This window comes from Candoia aspera, chromosome 2 (assembly GCF_035149785.1).
Source record: "Candoia aspera isolate rCanAsp1 chromosome 2, rCanAsp1.hap2, whole genome shotgun sequence".
In the NCBI taxonomy this organism is placed as follows: Eukaryota; Metazoa; Chordata; class Lepidosauria; order Squamata; family Boidae; genus Candoia; species Candoia aspera.
This window is the reverse complement of record NC_086154.1, coordinates 78,351,774-78,371,730: the sequence shown is the minus strand read 5'-3', so window position 1 is coordinate 78,371,730 and position 19,957 is coordinate 78,351,774. Positions and strand designations below refer to the sequence as shown.

At 37.4% G+C, this 19,957-nt stretch overlaps 1 protein-coding gene across 2 annotated transcripts in view; it reads right to left on the bottom strand.

The window, feature by feature from the left end:
• Positions 1-8,543: 8,543 nt before the first annotated feature.
• Positions 8,544-19,957, bottom strand: part of SAR1B (secretion associated Ras related GTPase 1B) — a 28,830-nt gene continuing 17,416 nt past the window's right edge. The window contains exons 3-7 of one of the 2 annotated variants that reach the window (XM_063292303.1): positions 19,529-19,648; positions 13,814-13,879; positions 12,794-12,897; positions 10,025-10,156; positions 8,544-9,516 (exon numbers count right to left, since the gene is read on the bottom strand). In XM_063292303.1, coding sequence (XP_063148373.1) covers positions 9,400-9,516; positions 10,025-10,156; positions 12,794-12,897; positions 13,814-13,879; positions 19,529-19,648 — 539 coding nt within the window. In that variant the 3' untranslated portion in view covers positions 8,544-9,399. The remainder of the gene's footprint in view (positions 9,517-10,024; positions 10,157-12,793; positions 12,898-13,813; positions 13,880-19,528; positions 19,649-19,957) is intronic. The other variant, XM_063292304.1, reaches the window with a different exon arrangement.

Here is a 19,957-nt window from a genome sequence, read left to right as displayed (position 1 = left end):
GGCAACATAACTGGGAACGTATCACAATATAGCAGGTAGATTGGAATATTATTTGGATATACTAAAGAATTAGATGCCAACTGAGAATTGAGCTCAGCCCTGTCAAGGCAATATCCTTTTTAATCAATTAACTTGCAGTCTAGTGTAAGGTATTGACCTTCCTCTGAAGAAACAGGTTTCTGGGCTTAATCAAGACACTTAAGCCCTCAAGAATTTGAGGTGGGGCTGTGTAAAAGCCTGCCTCTTTTCACAGGAATCTGCATATAATTTATGATCCTTTTCAGAGGGACCCTGTTATATCATAACATCAAGATTATTTAATTTCTGTGGGATGCAGGAAACTCTCATTATATGATTCTCTCTGTAAGGACATCAGTTATTCCATCTTTTCTTTACTATAGATGGATGGTAAAGATTGTTTTTGTTGGTTCTAAAACTTTACAATGGCAACGCTCTTCATAGACCACATCTAAGGTCACAGCAGGGGTGCAGAGTCCAAGTTTGATTCAAACATTTTAAAAAATGTTTAATCAGAAGAGAGAGTTTTAAGAAAGAACAAAGGGAAAAAGCGGAAAAACTTTTTCCTAATGTTGAAACTGTGAAACCTGCATTCAGCCTTAGGCTCTTCCAGATGGATGTCTAATATGCAGTGTATATGGTAATATCATGGAGCATCTGACTGATAACATCCTTGAATCATCATTTTATGTTTCATCTCCCTTTGTCCCTTTGTCTACAGCATTATCGGAGACTAGACTCAGAAGCACAAATCTCTAATGCATGGATGCTTCTTATTAATTAAATTCCTGTATGTGTGCTTGCATGTGTGTGCGCACAAGCATGTATGTGCATGCACATCCATGTGCATGGACAGGGGTATGTTGATTCTGTGGGAACAGTACCTGCCTCTTTAAAATAGTTTGCTAAATCAATAAGAACTGATTGTGACTGCTTGCAAAATCTAGATGGCTCTTTCTAGAAGCAAGTCAGCTGTAAGAATTCTATGCAGCACAGTAAATGAAATAATTATCACTTTATGTTGTTTCTTTTCATAAAACATTACTTTGATATCAACAATGACTGCTCTCATCCTTCCTGTTCCTGTTTCCTGCCCTTTGATGTATCTACAGAGGTTTCTCACATCTGTGCCTGAACTTTTCTATATTCTGCCAGCTAGAATTCCAGAAGTTCAAAATAACAAAACACATTTTTTAAAACTAGCCCTGTATCTCTTTTTTCATCCTTTTTCAGAGTAGAAGGCATATTTTACTGTGTATCTACACATGTTAATGAACTATTATTCTGTAGGGACAATTTATTCACAAATTAATTTCTCTCTGTTGACTTCACCATCTCCAATTTCATGACAAGGTTTCATGACAAGAAGAGCTTCTTCTGTTGCTTATGGCTTAGGCTGCTATTAGCTTCAAGACCGTCTGATCCAGAGGCCTTGCAATCCAGTTGTTGTTTTTTAATTGTTTGAATAAGTTTTGATATAGGATATGTTCCAATGTTTATTGTGTGCGGCCTAGAATTGTTAGAGTTTCTAGCATGGAAATTCCTAGACATTCATGTATAAACAAACAGAGAGAGGTAGAGTGTTAATAGGAGTCAGCTCCAAGGTGAGCAGTTGACTTTTGCTGACCCTTGCCTGATTCACTGCTGCCTTAGATGTGGCTTGGTTCATACATCACACAAACTCAAGTTTTGCTTAGCCAAGGTTTAATAAATAAACCCAAACTGGCTGTGTTCACCTATCACACTAAGCCATAAATTATGGTTTGTAAAGTGCAGTAGCTCAGTTCTCATAACCCAAAACCCACCTTTTGTCTTCCTGCATCCGCATACAGTACCTTTGTCATCCTTACCATTCTATTAGGACAGATTCCTTTATCATTTGTTCTGGGTCAGCCTTTCCCCATGTGGGTCTGTCCAGATATTTTGTTTTACAGTTTAGGCCACTAGAGTAATTGATAAGAAATTATGGCATGATAGGCTGAGATATCTGGAGGGAGGTAGACATAAAAAGGCTACTTAAGGTGGACATCCACTACTGACTTCAATTTATCTTCTTCTGATCTTAGGTTATTCCTTGCTACTGCACAGGATAAGAAACTTGTCACTTAGAACTTGACACTTAATAATGAAAATCATATCACATGAGTAATAAGGGTATTTTTCACCCTTATGTTCAGATTGAATTCAGTACAGTATAGTACAAAGGTTCCCTTTTTTAAAAATGGTTTGAGAATACCATTTTTGAAATGCCTCTTTCAAAATGTTGGCCTCTTCACCCCAGAATGGTCTGCTTAGAGAATCATGGCAGTGAAAACAAGACCGGTCTAGAATTGAAAAAAATGTTAGTGTCTAGATAAGTTGGCCTATTATATTTGTCATCTGTGAAGCCTTCCTCCAGCTGAACTTGCCAACTGAAATTATGCCCCTGGGATCTATCATTTTATGGATTGCTATTTGGTTGACAAACAGATAGCAGATAATAGGAATAAAAGGTTTCTTTTTCAGTGGAAGGAGGAAGGAAGGAGAATCTCTTTTGTAATTTGTATTGGGAACAGTGCTTTATAACACACATAAATGATTATAAACAAGGGGTTAACAGGTGGTCAAGTTTGCAGATTACATAAAACTGTTCAGTTTTGAAAACCAAAAGTTAAGGAGCTCCAAAAAACTGGAGTGACTATTCAACAAAATTACAAATGAGGTTGTTTAAGAAAATCTAAAGTGATGCATACTGGGTAGAAAAAGCTCACTTCACAGACACACTGATGGGGAGGCCTGCGCTGTTTGTAACTAATCAGAAAAAAGATCTTAAGAGTCATAGGGGATACCTCAGTGAAGATGTTGACTTAGTGTGCAAGAGCTGTAAATCAAACAAATTCTATACTAAGATGCACAATGATGGAAGAATAATGAAATCCCCACAACCCCACAGAATTGTGAAAATGTCAGAAATTTGCAGAAATGGCAAAACTGACCTGTTTGGTCAGAGAACAAAACAAGAAAAACTTTTCTGAAAGACTGGAAACCTTATATGGACTTTTTGCTGACAGAAGAATGAAATGAAATGATTTATAGATTTGAAGATTAAGAAAGATGTGGATTAAATGAGGTGCTGAAGGCACTTGTACAATATCTAAGAAGGAGGAGGGACAATAAGATTCTAATTATCAGTTGAAAAGAAAGTCAGAAGTCATTCATATATTTCTTACCTTCAGTTTTTCTTTTCTTTTTCATTTCTTGCACTTTATTTTTTTCTACCTTCCTCTCTTTCCTTTTTCTTTCTTTTTCTTTTGATTTGTCTTTTATTCTATAAAAAAATTCTTAACAAATATAAATTAAAAAAAACCCCAATTCTATGCTAAGGATTATTAGGAAAATGGTGATTATTTGGAAAATAAAACTGACAACATTGTAAAGTCCTTATATAAATCTATAGTATGTTCTCATCTGGAATATCATGTCCAATTCTGGGCACATTTGAAAAAGGAATATCTGGAAAAAGTGCAGAAAGAGGTAACTGAAAAGAGAGATATATTTGGAATTCTTTATCTTGGATAAAAGATTATTAGAGGAAGACATGATCAAGGTATATAAAATCACGCCTAGGATGCACAAAGAGAGCAGGGAGTTCCCCCCCCCTCTCAGAAATTTAGGACCAGGAGATATCAATGAAATCTATTGGAAGATCTAGAGTAAAGGAAATACTTCTTGTCACAGGAGATAATATGTAGAATTTATTACCACAGGACATGGTGCTGGCCATTAACTTTGGGTGCTTTAAAAGGTGATTATATAAATTTGTGGAGGTCATGACTTTCCAAAGGCCAGGAGCCTTGATAGCTTAATGTTACATCCAATCCCTAGTTGCAGAGGAAAAACAGCAGGGGATGCATAGTTCCAGTTGATGCCTGTGAGCAACAGACATTTGGTTGGCTGCTGTGAGAAGCAAAATGCTGGATTAAAAAGGAACGGGACTTGATCCTGCAAAGGTACTGTTATGCCTTGTTGATGGAGTGATGGAGTTTGTGTGATAGATGGGAATACCCACTTAATTGTTCCTTAAGGAGAGAAAAGGAAAATTCTGGAAAAGAGCACCATCCTTTTTTAGAAGTGCTGCTCTTTGGCCTGGATTCTTGTCCATTTAAACTGAAGGGTATATATTGTAAATCTCAAAAGTCTTGGCAGTAAATATACAGCAAAATAGATTAGAAGAAGTTAGGCAGCTTATTCTTGGGGGTTGAGATGCTGCTAACCCAGGTCAGGAATCAAATAAACCTCTGTGGACTTCATGTTTACAATCCTTTAAATAGATCTGATGCTGCTGTCACATGGAGAAATATTAGCTTCATATTCTTAGAATAAATAAACAGGCTAAGCTCTTCCCTAGTATTTGAACAAATGTTTTTACTGCTTTTGAAAATTCCAAGGCATGAACAGGGCAGCTGTAAGCCCTTCCTTTTGTCTGAAGTGATTCTGTCTATGCCAAAGGTTGTATCTGTACTTCCAGATGCAAAAATAGGGTCAGGAGCATGGCAAAGTTAGAGGCCATGTAAATCAAGAAGGAAGGTGGGGGATTTATTCCATATGTGAATGCACAGTATCATAGCTGATTTTGTAGAATCTTGGTTCTGATGTCCACTTTGAAGTTTGCAATGACCTTTCATGGTTGCAAAAACCAGAAGGTATCTGTCAAGTTTTAGAATTATTAATTTGGAATTCCTGGATTCTTCAAATGGCACTGAACACTGACTTTTTAAATAGTGTTAATGTCCTCAACCCAGAGCATCGAGAGGAAGTTTCAAAAATAAGGAAATTAGATCCCTTCTGCATGTAGATAAAATATTAAGATTTACTCCCTTCTCTGCTAACTTTCTGCCTCTCTACCAATGTATCTTCAAATTAGGCCTGAGTCAGATAGATCTACAACTGGAGTTTGGGGGCTTCTGAACAATTTCTGGGTGGGGTTCAAAGCTAAAAGAAGATAACAGAGAATTTCTGTTTATCAGGTAAATGCATTCCATATTTAATTTCTATAGTTTGAGTTCCCAAGCAGCTCACTGTAACTTTCTCTGAGCCTCTTTTCCCATGATTACAATAGTAAGTAAATACAAATGCAAACTCCTTCACATTCTAAAATCTGAAACTTGAAGGGCAGAATGATTAAATGGCCAGGGTTGTGTATATTCACATATCTTACATGGCATCTGGAGCAACATGTTTTTTTAGAGCACATAAAGGTTTTATGATAGTTCCAAAATGCTGGGTGTTTATAGTAGCAATTTAAATACATTTAGAGATAGGGAATCTGTGGCCTGCCAGTTACTACTTAACTAAAGCTCCCAGCAAGGGGCACTGGGAATTGTAGATCTGGGAATTGTAGTTTCTGGAGGGCTACACGTTTCTCATTCCTGCCCTACATCACCCCAGAGATTTTCAGTGAATAATGTATTGGAATGACCATGCTAGCTGAGGAATTATGGAAATAGGATCCATTGGGATGGCACTAAGATATGGAAAATTGGTCCTCATTGGACGTAATTCTCATGCAGTAGTCAAAAAAGAAAAGGACTTGGGTTCAGCTTTCTTGCACTTTGTACGGACATTTACAGTTGACAAATAAGTGATAATGCATATCTGCTTGGTTTCTAAAGTTAAGGATCAAACATATGTATTCTTTTGCCAGCCAGTTATTTTTCTGCCCTAGTACATCTAGATCCAAGGCTGATATTAGGAAATAATTAAATACTCCAGCACGCTGCAATCAAAATTTAAATCTAAATCAATGATTGCACCATGTTCTTTGCTTTGTCTCAAAAATAAGCTCAGGCAAGCAGGGGAAAGATGAAATTCTAGTAATACATATTAAGTTAGGCACACTTCATATGAGCATTTTATTAGCTGATTTTATTTTTTCAGCACATAGTTGCTGTCCTTTAAATGAAAGCTATTTAACAAGCCACTCCTCAGAGGGGGAAACATTGCTACAAACACGCACACAGAATTAATGACTGAACAATTTCAGGAACTATTTCCTGAAATTAAATGCATAACTTTTAAATTGACTAAAATTGTTCCATGTTGAAAGAAGTGGGAGGGGAAGGGGAGAATTTCTTCGTATCACAGAAGCAATTCCCACTTAAGTCATATAAAAAGTCATTTTGTGTTTCTGTATCTAATGTTTTTCGGTAAATACTGCTACAATATCCTGGCAGAGGGGATTAAAAAAGAAAAAAAAATGGCATAAAGCACATGCCCCAAACATAATAAGATGTTAAAGTTGAAATTTAAATTATTTCTACAGAAATCCTAATGGATGAAATTGTACGAATTCTGATGATGCTTAGTGTGTTTATCCCACAAACTGCAACAATGACGCCTGTCCTGGATGCATGTGACTTCACTCTGTGTGGAATTCATGCAGTTTCCTACAAGAAGAGGAATCTCTCTATATAAAAAAGTTTCCCTTGGGTTAAGCAGCTTGAAAATGATAATCAAGGGATGGGAAGCAAACAATGAGCATGCTTTTCACATACTAGGCCATTTTCCTGAAAGCATTAGCATTTTTGTTTCGAATTCTTAACACACGTTGCCTCTTCCCCATTTTTTATGCTAGTAGTCCAGAAGGGCATTCCTTTCTTGTCAATAATGTATCTGGTGCAGTAGCTTCTTCTATCACCGCGACACAGCAAGCCTTCCACTCCACGTCTCTTGATGTCAGTTGGGTTAGTGGTTGGCAACCTTGAGCTGCTGTATTTGCTTGCCATATTGTACAGCAACTACCCACTGAACTTAGAAGGTCTTCTAAATGCATCAGCAGTGGTTGCATTCCAGAGCAAAAGATAAAAAGCAAGTAACTGTCATTTACAATTTTGTATCTGGAAGACAAATTGCTACAATACCTGGTCCAGCAAGATGCAAAGCGATGTAAAAATATTTATACTGTTTTGCCCCTTTTTATGTAAGAGATAACCATTAGAAATATCAAAGGAAAAATAAAATCTATCAAGGATCAATTTAAAAATTGAGAGTTGGAAAACCTGTCAGATTCATTATGGCACGGGGAGAGATCCAACTACTAGTGACTACTAATTCTTCTCCCAATGTATTTATACTGTTTCCAAGAGACTTTATCCACCCATTGTTTTGCTTTAGGAAAAGGCTTCCTATGTGTCAGACTGTAGGAACATCAAGAACAAACATATTAAAATAATAAGCTGTATAAACTCATTCAAAGCCCTACATTAACATCAACAGTGTAACAAAAGGACTGAGATGGCTACACAAGTCCAAATATTGAAAGAACTATAGTGTCTTTCTTTTACAGATCTGAAAGTGTTACATTTAAAATGAGGAATCAAGTAAGATAACATTTCCAGATGCTTCTTAGCAGGAACAAACCATTTTTCCAGCTCCTTTGCAACAACGAACATCAAGACATCAGTTCCCTCTAATACTGATCATTCCTCATTTGATTTTATGAGGCATCTTGAAAAAGATGCCTTCAAGTTCTAAAAACATTTTGAATGAAAGGTGAGAAAGACTAAAATCCTCACTTTGATCAAGGCTAAAAGGAAGAGGTCTACAGCATGCAGAATGAAAGGTACCAGCAGTATAAACAAATTGATTTAATGGTCAAAGTCTCCTTTTTTCAGGAACTATAAAGTCTAATCTGGTGTTGAGAGTTTCTTAGCATCTTCCCAAAAATATAACTTTTTTCTTAAGGGTAACTATATACTTGAACAAATGTTAAATGTTATATTTGTATACTGTATTATAACTCAGTGAGATACAGGCAACCACATCAACTTTTTCCTTTACTGTCTCATTTCCACTTCTTCTGAAAAGGGAAATGGGTACACAATCACTGAAAAACTATCTCCGGATAGTAATTACTGTATACGTAACAAAAATAATTATAGTCCCTCAAAAATAAGCAGCCCATATCCAAGGCTTTACTCAAACCCAAATATATATGAGGCCTTGTCTCCATTCACTTTTAAATCTAGCATATGAATCTTAATCAGTATCTGGATTGAAGGAAGAAGTCAGGGAAAGCAGTTTCAAACAACATCCACAGAGGTCTCCCTGTGCCATCTTAAAACTTGGCTCCAGAACTTAAAGAAATGATATGCAAGGAGATTAAGATTTTTAGAAGGACTGACTGGTTGACTGATCTAAGTTTTTTTTTCCCATTTCCTAAAGCTGTTTAAAAAAAAAATTGAAGTGTGGAACCTCATGGTAATGCTGATTAAAAAAAACACTTGAATTTGCTGCACAGCTCCTTCTCTGAATGACAGCTCTTACTTTATTAACAGATATGTAGTGAAGAAAAAGAAATCCATCTCTGTAGCCAAAGAAGGCAACAAAGTACTGACCTGTTCTTTATACAATTTGAATGGTAGCCACCTTTTGCATCCTTTGACAGGTTGTGTGAATACTTTGACAGGAAAGACAGATGCTCAGAGCAGTGGATAAGACAGCAGGCTACACCAGACTCAATCCAGTAACATAATTCACACAGGAGCCAGGCTTCTAAATGTGTATTTGCAGTACCAACCTGGTGGTTTTCTAAAAAGCTGCATTCAGGCACTCACTAGCACTACACAGTGTACTACACAACAAGGCCATAATGCTGCTTCTTGTACAATGTGAAAAACAGTGACTGAACACTTACATCCAGAAAGCATGGATAATGTTAATGTGATTCATTCCCAGCATAAAGATAATCAAATAAATAATATAAAAAGTCTACAGTACACAGAAATTATACTGCATTTTAGAAAACTACCCCACAGATTCACATCTTGAAACGTCTTTACTAGGTTAAGACACATTAAAATGAAAATTTTCCCATTAAAGATGCCAAGAAATGGGATTTAGTTTTATTGCATGACGTTGCATAAGAAAGTATATTATTGAAAACCGTAAGGCATCATGCAATTATTCATAAGCTTATTCATTACTATCCTTTGAGAAGTGGTTATTCACTTTACATTTATAAAATTGGTTCTGAAAAAATACTTAAAAATTTGACATGATGAGCATTAAATATGACCAACAAGTCTGTATGGTTGAGCTGTTAAAAAGTGCATTCAAAAACATACTGTGCTGGAAAGCTAAAAACAAAAATGGGGGAGAACTGCAGACAACATATAAATTAATCCAAAAAGAAGGGGATTTGATAGGACTAGAGACTAAAGTTACAAGATCCAAATTGACAAACTTGCTTAAAATCTGTTTCAGTCTTTACACTTAAAATTTAACACAATTGATACAATAAAAAAAATACGTTTTTGTAACCAAAGTCTATTAAGTTCAAGTTATGTACATTGATCAGAACATGAACAGGTTTGGATAGTGTGTACTGATGTGATTGTGGCATTAATCAATGTACTGTGCCATCCAACGAAATCCTTCCCCGTAACCTTGTCTCTTTAACACGCTGCACATGAAAACTTCTAAGGGCCGAGTGTTCAATTCCTTCACCGAAACATTCCCCTGAAAATAAAATAAGAAGGAGCAGATTCAGTCAAGAAGTCTTGATGGAGATTTCTTCATACAGGAAGACAATGCTCAACAGCACTATTTGAGAGTGCTGACCAGCTTTGACTCTTGAATCACAAGGCATGAAAAGCTTTTTATCTATTGCCACGTGTAACTGTTCCTAGACAGAAATAGTTCAGCTATAGGTATCTGTTTCCTTTCTAGGCAGGCATGTGTCTGGCAATAGTTTCACAAGAAAAAAAAAAAAAGGAGATCTACTTTTAGAAAACCCACTCTAATAGGGTAATAGATGTTACTGAATTAGAAAAATTCCAACAAACTTGTTACAACTGAATCCCTCAGTTTATTGCCATAGATATTATTAACCTCTGCAGAAATATGGATGGAATTGTTACAGAATTTTAGACAAGCTAGAAGTAAGGAAGAGCTTAGAAATACATAAGGAAAAATATGGCTAACACACTCAGTCCCAGAGTTTGGAGTTACAGAAGAAGGCACATACCTTTCCTGTTGTTTGGCCATACAAACCAAACATTTCCCGTAACCTCTCTTCACTGATGGCTTCTGGTCTGTCAATCTTGTTGCCAAGTATTAGGATAGGCACATTAGCAATAGTTTCATCTGTCATTAGTGCCTATGAAGAAAGGAAGAAAGGTTTCATACAACCAGTGTCAAGTAGAAGGAAAACAAACACAATGAGAAACTTCTGAAGACCCACTGAAGAGATATTGAAAAGTATATATACAGATTGACTACCAGTTCTCTTGAACATTAAAATAAGAATTCACAAGAAGAGTCAGATATACTGTGTACAAAATGGCTTTCCTCCATGCAATTCCACTTCATAAAATTAAATAAGGATCAAAGATGATATATAATAAAGCCCCATCAATGGATTCATGTTCTTAAAAATGTTAAAATGGTATCAACCAAGCTAAGATTAAAGTTGCTTTTTAATCAAAAATTGTATTTAGGGTGTACTGGACTCCCCAAAGAATGTATTTGAAAGGATGGACATCCGATTTTCTAAGCCGGATGCATGAAAAAAATTGAGGGTTCACTGACCCATATGATATGGTCATGTGATTATTTGATATCTTTTTAGGATAGTGTATTTATGGGAAAATCTTTAAATGTTAAAGATGTTAATGTAATGTTGAACTATATACCAAAGCTTTGGAATCTGGCTATTTATCAGGAATTATGGTTGTATCAAGCATGGGAGGTAGCTAAAAGAATCATACTGAGAAATTGGAAATGTAACATTATTCCAGATGTCAAGGAATGGTTGTCGGAAATGTGTGATCTATCTGTTTTGGAAAAGGCAATATTTTTTACTAATCAAAGGATGCAGCAATATGCATTACTATGGCAGAGGTTTTGTGATATTTTACAATAATATTTTGTACTGTTCATACTACAGTAGTGAATTCAATAGTAATCCAGTGACTATTGATAAGTAAAAAATATAAGGTAGAATTTCTTCTTTCTTTTCTTTCTTAGTTTGTATTTTTAGCTTGCTTGAGGTTTTGTCTTTTCTAATTTATTTTTTTTATGTTTAAGTTTTGTTAATTGTGTATGCATAAAATAAATAAGAAATTATATAAAAAATAAAAAAGATGATATATTGTTATGGAGATTGCTGGTGAAGAAGAGGAGGGCCCTCTCCAGGGGGAAAAGCTCACGCGCAGGTTAGAATCCCTTGGGCTCCCAGCCAAGAAGGCCAGAAAAGACCCGCCTCAGGTTTCTGGGGTTTTTTCTAGCAGAGTTTGCTAGAGCCTTTCAGTTTAGCAAGATTCTGTCTAGTAGAGTGGAACAATAAACACTAGAGCTTAAGCGTCTGGACTCAGTGTGGTTCTTCGCTCTATATCCTGACATATATAAACTTAAAACTACCAAACACACACACAAAATCCAAAACTGGAAGTCCAAAAAATCCATGAAAGAGGGGAAGAGGGGAAATAAAATGGCAGATGACTGACCAGTTGCCACCTCCAAAGCCAGTCATCTTGCACAAGCCAAAGCTGGCCATCTAATTATTTCTCTTCTCCAGCTTAAAACGTTTTCCATTATGTTATTCTACTGACTAAACCACTTCCATCAATGGAGCTGGCATTTAATTGCAGCCCTCCAAACATCTTTAGAAGATTGGGAGACCAAATGGACCAGATTTTGGGAACCAGAGGGGAGGAATAAGTCCCATTATCTGAATGGAAATTTGCATGATGTTGGAGTCCACCTTCTTTGTCTCTTTCAGCCAATCTCACTAAAGGTCATGAACTGTCCATGAAGATTCTATATTTCTTTAATTTATCCCAATTAGCGTATTTATTGGCATTTCATAAGATTTATATGGTGCTTTTATATGATTTTAATTAATTAGATATTACTGTGTATTATAAAACACCAAAGAAAGATGATGAAGCTAGATGAATAGAAAACAACAGCTATGCATCCCACAATTCATCCACTTCACCTACTCTGCCACGAAAGAAGAAGAGAGGAATAATAAGCATAATTTCTCTTCCATAATTTCTCAAACATACCCCTCTTAGAACAGGATCACTCCTCTCTTATCCATCATTGCCCTGTGACGTTTCTGTTAGAAAACTGGGCTAACTCCAACCAGATTATAAAATGATGACTTGTATATGGTAACAAGTGCTAAATGTTAAAATTATGAAAACAAAAGGGTAACTAGTTTGCAATCACAGTTAAGATTTGGGGATTGGGATGAACTGTTTCTAATTCTTTTTTTTCAGAAACATTCATTTCATTTTAATGAAGAGGCTTTTTTTAAAAAAGTCTATGTGTTTATGTTATAAAACATATAATGTTCTTTATTATTTTCCTACACTGGTTTGCAAAGAGATGAGAAACTGATCTCACGCTGTATATTACTTCCCAATAATGCTATGAAATAAGAAACATGGTTGATCTTCCTCTGTGAGATAGCATCTGGTAGCATATACAGTATGGGCCTTGAACATCTTCTATTGATTGAATATATTCTTTAATAGGGCAGAAGTGCTGTACCTCAGGACACAGTTCTGACTGGGCAAAGTGTGGATCTCCTGGCCTGTGGCTTTTGATAGTTCAGACTTCACTGACACAGATTTAAGGAAAAGTGAAGGATAATAGTAACTGGTCTTCCCCACAGTGACACAACAGATGCACACAATTTTTTAAAATTTTGTTGTTTCCCCCCACTTATCACAATGTAGGGCTTTTAATCTGGATTTCAGTAAGAGCCAAATATTTATGAACTCACATCAAGTTCTTGCTTAGATTCAGCCAATCTTTCATGATCTGCACAGTCCACCAGAAAGACAATGCCGTTGATGGCAGGCAGATAGTTTTTCCAAACTCTGCGAGCTAAGAGAAGAAGGTTATAAGGAGACTGTAACAGGAAATTATCTGTGACTCTTGTTACTCTGTTTGTAGACGCTGGTAGCACTTCATTCAGTTGGACAAACTTTTTAAAAGGGAATCTGGAGCCATGTGTAAAAAGCTTTTTGAAAGTGAACCACCTTTTCTTTTGTGCTGGGTCTAAAACTGAAAACCATATCATTTATATTGAGATAATCAGTTTCTTATGGATTTATTGTAAAATCACCATATAGTATTAAGAGCTTTTGAAAAAATTACTACATTTTGAGGTGGAATTAAAAAAAACTGTCCAATCACTATTACTAATGTATCTTCTAAAAAAAGTTAAATAGCAAACCCCTTCAATAGCAGCATTTTATGTATTCTAGAAAATGTCATTTTGAAACTACTGGATACCCAAGGTCCAAGGTGATAAATATATAAATACATAAGCAAGAATGGCTAGAAGATTAACTTATTTAATGTTCAACAGTAGAGCAAATCCTATTATAATTTGCCTTCATTTAATCTTGTTTCAAATGTAATAAAAACAAGAGTGGCATAATTTTATCCCATTAAAAATCATAAAGCAATTGTAATCATATTCTATTGTTATTAGAAATAAAAATGAAGTGCTGCAATTTGACTGGAAAGTATTAGAATACTGAGCTGATATGGTACAATATTGCCTTCACCCAATTAAGTGCAGGTACAGTATGTGCACTTAATATGAGAAAAAAAGCAGCAGAAAGGTTTCTACACAACAAATTTAAAATCAAATACTAACGATATTAAAAAAGATTTTCAGAACTGGAAAAAAGGTTTCAATATAGTCACCTTGGAGTAGAGCAAACGAAGATTAAACTATTTCATTAACACCATTTATAATACAGTGAGGATTCTGCCTGTTTGCTTCTCTTACCTTGTGTATGTCCTCCTAGATCAAAAGTTGTGAACGTCATACCAGCAATTGTCAGCTCTTCTGAAGCTACAGAAACATGAAATTAGATTTTTTTTTTAAAAAAAGAAGTATCTTTCAGTAAATGATCCCCTTGGATTTCTGAATGTAGCTAAGCACTGGGTTGGTTGTCTATTTCATTACAGAACCAAATCAGGGCAAATTGAAAAAAATAAATCATTGTTTGAAGCTGAAAAGATTCTCACCCTGATGTTAACCATACATCATCAAACATAGATTCTATTGATGTCAATAGGACTTCTCCAATAAATCTGCCAAGAATTGGATTCCTGTGCCATTGAACTCAAATTATTTTAGTTTTAACAGCTGTGTAACTTTTGTCTAATAAAAAAATACAGAGGACAATCTAGAAACAGTAGCTAAGTTCAGATACTGTTTTGTTGTTTATTCGTTTAGTCGCTTCCGACTCTTCGTGACTTCATGGACCAGCCCACGCCAGAGCTTCCTGTCAGTCGTCAACACCCCCAGCTCCCCCAGGGACGAGTCCGTCACCTCTAGAATATCATCCATCCACCTTGCCCTTGGTCGGCCCCTCTTCCTTTTGCCCACCACTCTCCCCAGCATCAGCATCTTCTCCAGGGTGTCCTGTCTTCTCATTGTGTGGCCAAAGTATTTCAGTTTTGCCTTTAATATCATTCCCTCAAGTGAGCAGTCTGGCTTTATTTCCTGGAGGATGGACTGCTTTGATCTTCTTACAGTCCAAGGCACTCTCAGAATTTTCCTCCAACACCACAGTTCCAAAGCATCGATCTTCCTTCGCTCAGCCTTCCTTATGGTCCAGCTCTCGCAGCCATATGTTACCATGGGGAACATCATTGCTTTAACTATGCAGGCCTTTGTTGTCAGTGTGATGTCTCTGCTCTTAACTATTTTATCGAGATTTGTCATTGCTCTTCTCCCAAGGATTAAGCGTCTTCTGATTTCCTGACTGCAGTCAGCATCTGCAGTAATCTTTGCACCTAGGAATACAAAGTCTTTCACTGCTTCTACATTTTCTCCCTCTATTTGCCAGTTATCAATCAAGCTGGTTGCCATAATCTTGGTTTTTTTGAGGTTTAGCTGCAAGCCAGCTTTTGCACTTTCTTCTTTCACCTTCATCATAAGGCTCCTCAGTTCCTCTTCACTTTCAGCCATCAAAGTGGTATCATCTGCATATCTGAGATTGTTAATGTTTCTTCCAGAGATTTTAACTCCAGCCTTGGATTCCTCAAGACCAGCTTGTCGCATGATGTGTTCTGCATACAAGTTGAATAGGTAGGGTGAGAGTATACAGCCCTGCCGTACTCCTTTCCCAATCTTAAACCAGTCCGTTGTTCCGTGGTCTGTTCTTACTGTTGCTACTTGGTCGTTATACAGATTCTTCAGGAGGCAGACAAGATGACTTGGTATCCCCATACCACTAAGAACTTGCCACAATTTGTTATGGTCCACACAGTCAAAGGCTTTAGAATAGTCAATAAAACAGAAATAGATGTTTTTCTGAAACTCCCTGGCTTTTTCCATTATCCAGCGGATATTGGCAATTTGGTCTCTAGTTCCTCTGCCTTTTCTAAACCCAGCCTGTACATCTGGCAATTCTCGCTCCATGAACTGCTGAAGTCTACCTTGCAGGATCTTGAGCATTACCTTACTGGCATGTGAAATGAGTGCCACTGTTCGATAGTTTGAACATTCTTTAGTGTTTCCCTTTTTTGGTATGGGGATATAAGTTGATTTTTTCCAATCTGATGGCCATTCTTGTGTTTTCCAAATTTGCTGGCATATAGCATGCATTACCTTGACAGCATCATCTTGCAAGATTTTGAACAGTTCAGCTGGGATGCCGTCTTCTCCTGCTGCCTTGTTATTAGCAATGCTTCTTAAGGCCCACTCAACCTCACTCTTCAGGATGTCTGGCTCTAGCTCACTGACCACACTGTCAAAGCTATCCCCGATATTGTTATCCTTCCTATACAGGTCTTCTGTATATTCTTGCCACCTTTTCTTGATCTCTTCTTCTTCTGTTAGGTCCTTGCCATCTTTGTTTTTGATCATACCCATTTTTGCCTGGAATTTACCTCCAATGTTTCTAATTTTCTGGAAGAGGTCTCTTGTCCTTCCTATTCTATTGTCTTCTTCCACTTCCGCGCATTGCTTGTTTAAAAATGATTCCTTATCTCTTCTGGCTAACCTCTGGAATTTTGCATTTAATTGGGCATATCTCCCCCTATCGCTGTTGCCTTTTGCTTTCCTTCTTTCTTGGGCTACTTCTAGTGTCTCAGCAGACAGCCATTTTGCCTTCTTGGTTTTCTCTTTCTTTGGGATGTATTTTGTTGCCGCCTCCTGAACAATGCTGCCAACTTCTGTCCAGAGTTCTTCCGGGACCCTATCTACTAAGTCCAGTCCCTTAAATCTATTCTTCACCTCCACTGCATATTCCTGAGGAATATTCGTGAGCTCATATCTAGCTGATCTGTGGGTCTTCCCTAATCTCTTTAGTCTGATCCTAAATTGTGCAAGAAGAAGTTCATGGTCTGAACTACAGTCAGCTCCAGGCCTAGTTTTTACCGACTGTACAGATGTCCGCCACCTTTGGCTGCAAAGGATGTAATCAATCTGATTTCGGTGTTGTCCATCTGGTGAAGTCCATGTGTAAAGCCGTCTCTTAGGTTGTTGGAAGAGAGTGTTTGTTATGCAGAGTGAATTGTCTTGGCAAAATTCTATCAGCCTATGTCCTGCTTCGTTTTGTTCTCCCAGGCCATACTTACCTGTAATTCGAGGTGTCATTTGACTGCCCACCTTAGCATTCCAGTCTCCTGTGATGAAAATAACATCTCTTTTAGGCGTGTTGTCCAGTAGGTGCTGCAGATCCTCATAGAACTGCTCTACTTCAGCTTCTTCAGCATTTGTGGTTGGGGCGTATATTTGGATCACTGTGATGTTAGATGGCTTGCCCTGAATTCGAATTGAGATCATTCTGTCGTTTTTGGGGTTGTATCCAAGCACTGCTTTAGCCACTTTACTATTAATTATGAAGGCTACTCCATTTCTTCTGTGGTCCTCTTTTCCACAGTAATAGATCTGGTGGTCATTTGATGTGAAGTGGCCCATTCCAGTCCATTTCAGTTCACTGACGCCCAGAATGTCTATCTTTAATCTTGACATCTCACCAATAACTACATCCAATTTGCCCTGGCTCATAGATCTTACATTCCAGGTTCCAATGGTGTGTTGATCCTTAGAACATCGGATTCGCCGTTCACCACCAGCACCGTCGGCCGCTAACCGTCCTTTCGGCTTTGAGCTAGCTGCGTCATCACGACTGGGGCTAGTTGAGCTCATCCTCTGTTCCTCCCCAGTAGCATTTTGACCATCTTCCGACCTGGGGGTCTCATCTTCCGATGGTATACCGACATATCTCTGGTTGTACTGATCCATTTAGTTTTCACGGCAAGAATACTGGGGTGGGTTGCCATTACCTTCCCCAGGGATCGCATTTAGTCTGACCTCTCTGTCATGACCTTCCCGTCTTGGGTGGCCCTTCACGGTTTAGCTCATGGCATCATTGAGGTGCTCAAGCTCCAGCACCACGACAAGGTAACGATCCTTTGCGGAGTCAGATACTGTGCTGGCCCATTTTATTTTTAGTAATGGTTTGTTGAACAAGCCAGAGTGGCCTAGCTCTTTTATAATACATATATAAGTAATAATGGGTAAGCTCATATATTGTGTAAGACAAATAACAAAGAAGGCACAAAATGATTGAATATGATGTATGATCCCAGACAGAATGTTTATGAACCTGCCCAGTTGCAGAGATCAATAGGAGAGACCTTTCTGAAGATTCTACCCTCCTGGCAGAAGCTTGGCTACTGGATATGTAGGGAAGGGGCTTCACCTGTTATGCACTCAGGCTATGAAAGCTCTTCCTAGGGAGAGGCATTTGCCATGTTTATATATACTGGGAATGTGGATGCCAAAGATCCGTCATCAAGTTTTTAATGTTTGACCAATTTTGATTTTAATATCATACTTACACTTTGTACTTTCATTTTAACTGTAGTAAGACACTTTGAGTGCTTATATAAGAAGAGGGGGCAAAGATTTAACAAACAAACCCTATTTGATTTCTTTCAATGTCATGAGCACTGATGGTGAGCAGGAGGGGGCCCCTATCCAGGGGGGAAAACGCATGCGTAGTAGCGAGAATTTGAGCAGCCATTCAAAGAGACACAGATCAGACCCGCCTTGACTTTTGGGGTTTATCTGTATGGGTTTTCTCATGCTTCTTCAGTTTGTTAGGATTTTCTGTCTAATGTAGCAGTAATAAAACACTAGAGACTTATTCCTCGTCTCAGCGTGGTTCCTGCTTGTTAGGACATTCACACTTTAAAAAAATTATAAGTGAAATTGTCAGAAATAAAAAGAATTTGTATTATCAACAATGATAATAAAAAAGAAAGAATATGTAATAAGCTTAACTCCTTAATATGTTACTGAATCTAGACCATATGAAAATATAGTCCCCTTTGTGATGGAGCTCAGAGCTGAGGGAGTAGAGAGCACATTCCAGGCAGATAAGCATCCTCACAGCTTGCGGGGGGGGGGGGGGGGGCAAGGAAGAAAGTTAGACTGGCACTGCCCTAGATTCCCAAGGGTATTTTTTCCTTTAGCTCAGTTAAGGAACCTTTAGTCTGGCAAGATTCTGTGTATGGTAGAAACAATAAAGAAACTAAAGTTGCAACTTCTACCCAGCATTGTTTCCTTGCCAATTACCCTGACACCTTACAGTATAAGAATGTTTCAAAGATTGACAGAGAACACATATCTTGAATCTATTCTTCAACATAAGTCCTTCTTCCTACATTTGTAAGATAATTTTTGTAGCTGATTCCCCAGGCTCATTAGAGTCAACATTCTTCATAAAATGTCAAACTCCCTATTCCAAAAATATGATATATGATAACCTGTACAGACAGTGTTTGTGGATCAATCACATTTTTGACATCTAACTACTTCGCTCAGTTGTTAAGAAGAGATCTTAACAACTTGAAAGCTTGCATACAGTTTGTAAAACTTTGGTTGGCCCTTTATGGATTGTGGGTGTTTTTGTATGTTTCCCACAGCCCATCTGGCTATGACTGCTTTTTATATAAAATGGTTTTTCTATAAGGCACATTAGAAAAGTAGAAGGGCACAGCAGAAACTAGGTAATATTGAACTAGTCTTCTTAAATGCAGAAGATTTCTTTGGCAATGTAACTTGAAGAGTTCTCCTTTGGACTACAGAGACATTAGCAAATGGAATCACTCCAATCCCCATTACTGTGGCAAATAAGTTTATTCATATTTTGAGTTCAGTTCCTTTCAAGCTGCTTTAACTTGAGCATTCCAATGTCGTATCTTGCTTATTGAGCCAACAGTTGTTAGTTTCACAAATGAATGAATGAATGAATGAATACATAACTTGCCTGGAATGGGGAATATATACCTTACTACTAAGACTGAGGTGCATCCTCTAAGAGCCTCATCAACAAAGAATTTTGGAAACTGCCATTAGCCTTTTTAATTCCTATCCTTCCCCATAAGCTATTTGGTGGCATAAAAATTAACAAAGCATACCACAGCTTTCAAACAGTGCTAAGTATATAGTATAACAAAAACAGAATCACAGACTTACTGGGATGTAATGTGGGGACATGTTGTCCCAGTCTGTCATCTTTAAGCATGTGCAAGAGAGTAGTTTTTCCAGCATTATCCAATCCAAGAAATACTAGTTTACCTGTTTTCTTGTATAATCCTGAAAAAGAATGAGACTATTTGGTGAATGGGAATTCATTTTCTCAGCTAACACCAGAATGGCAAAAGGAACCATTCTGATGGAACATAGGAATTCTGTATAGCACCACATGTTCTCAGCATTTAAAAGCAGATAGTCAGACACTGCTCTGGTAGATGCTCCTTAAAATATGACAGGTGAATGCTGAAGCCTGAAGACCAGAATGTCAACCATATTTCTTCTAGTTTATGCTGATCATCTAAGTATTAGAAAGGGCATGCAATTCCAGGAGAATAAATGGTTCAATTTAAGGCTACTAAAACATTTGGG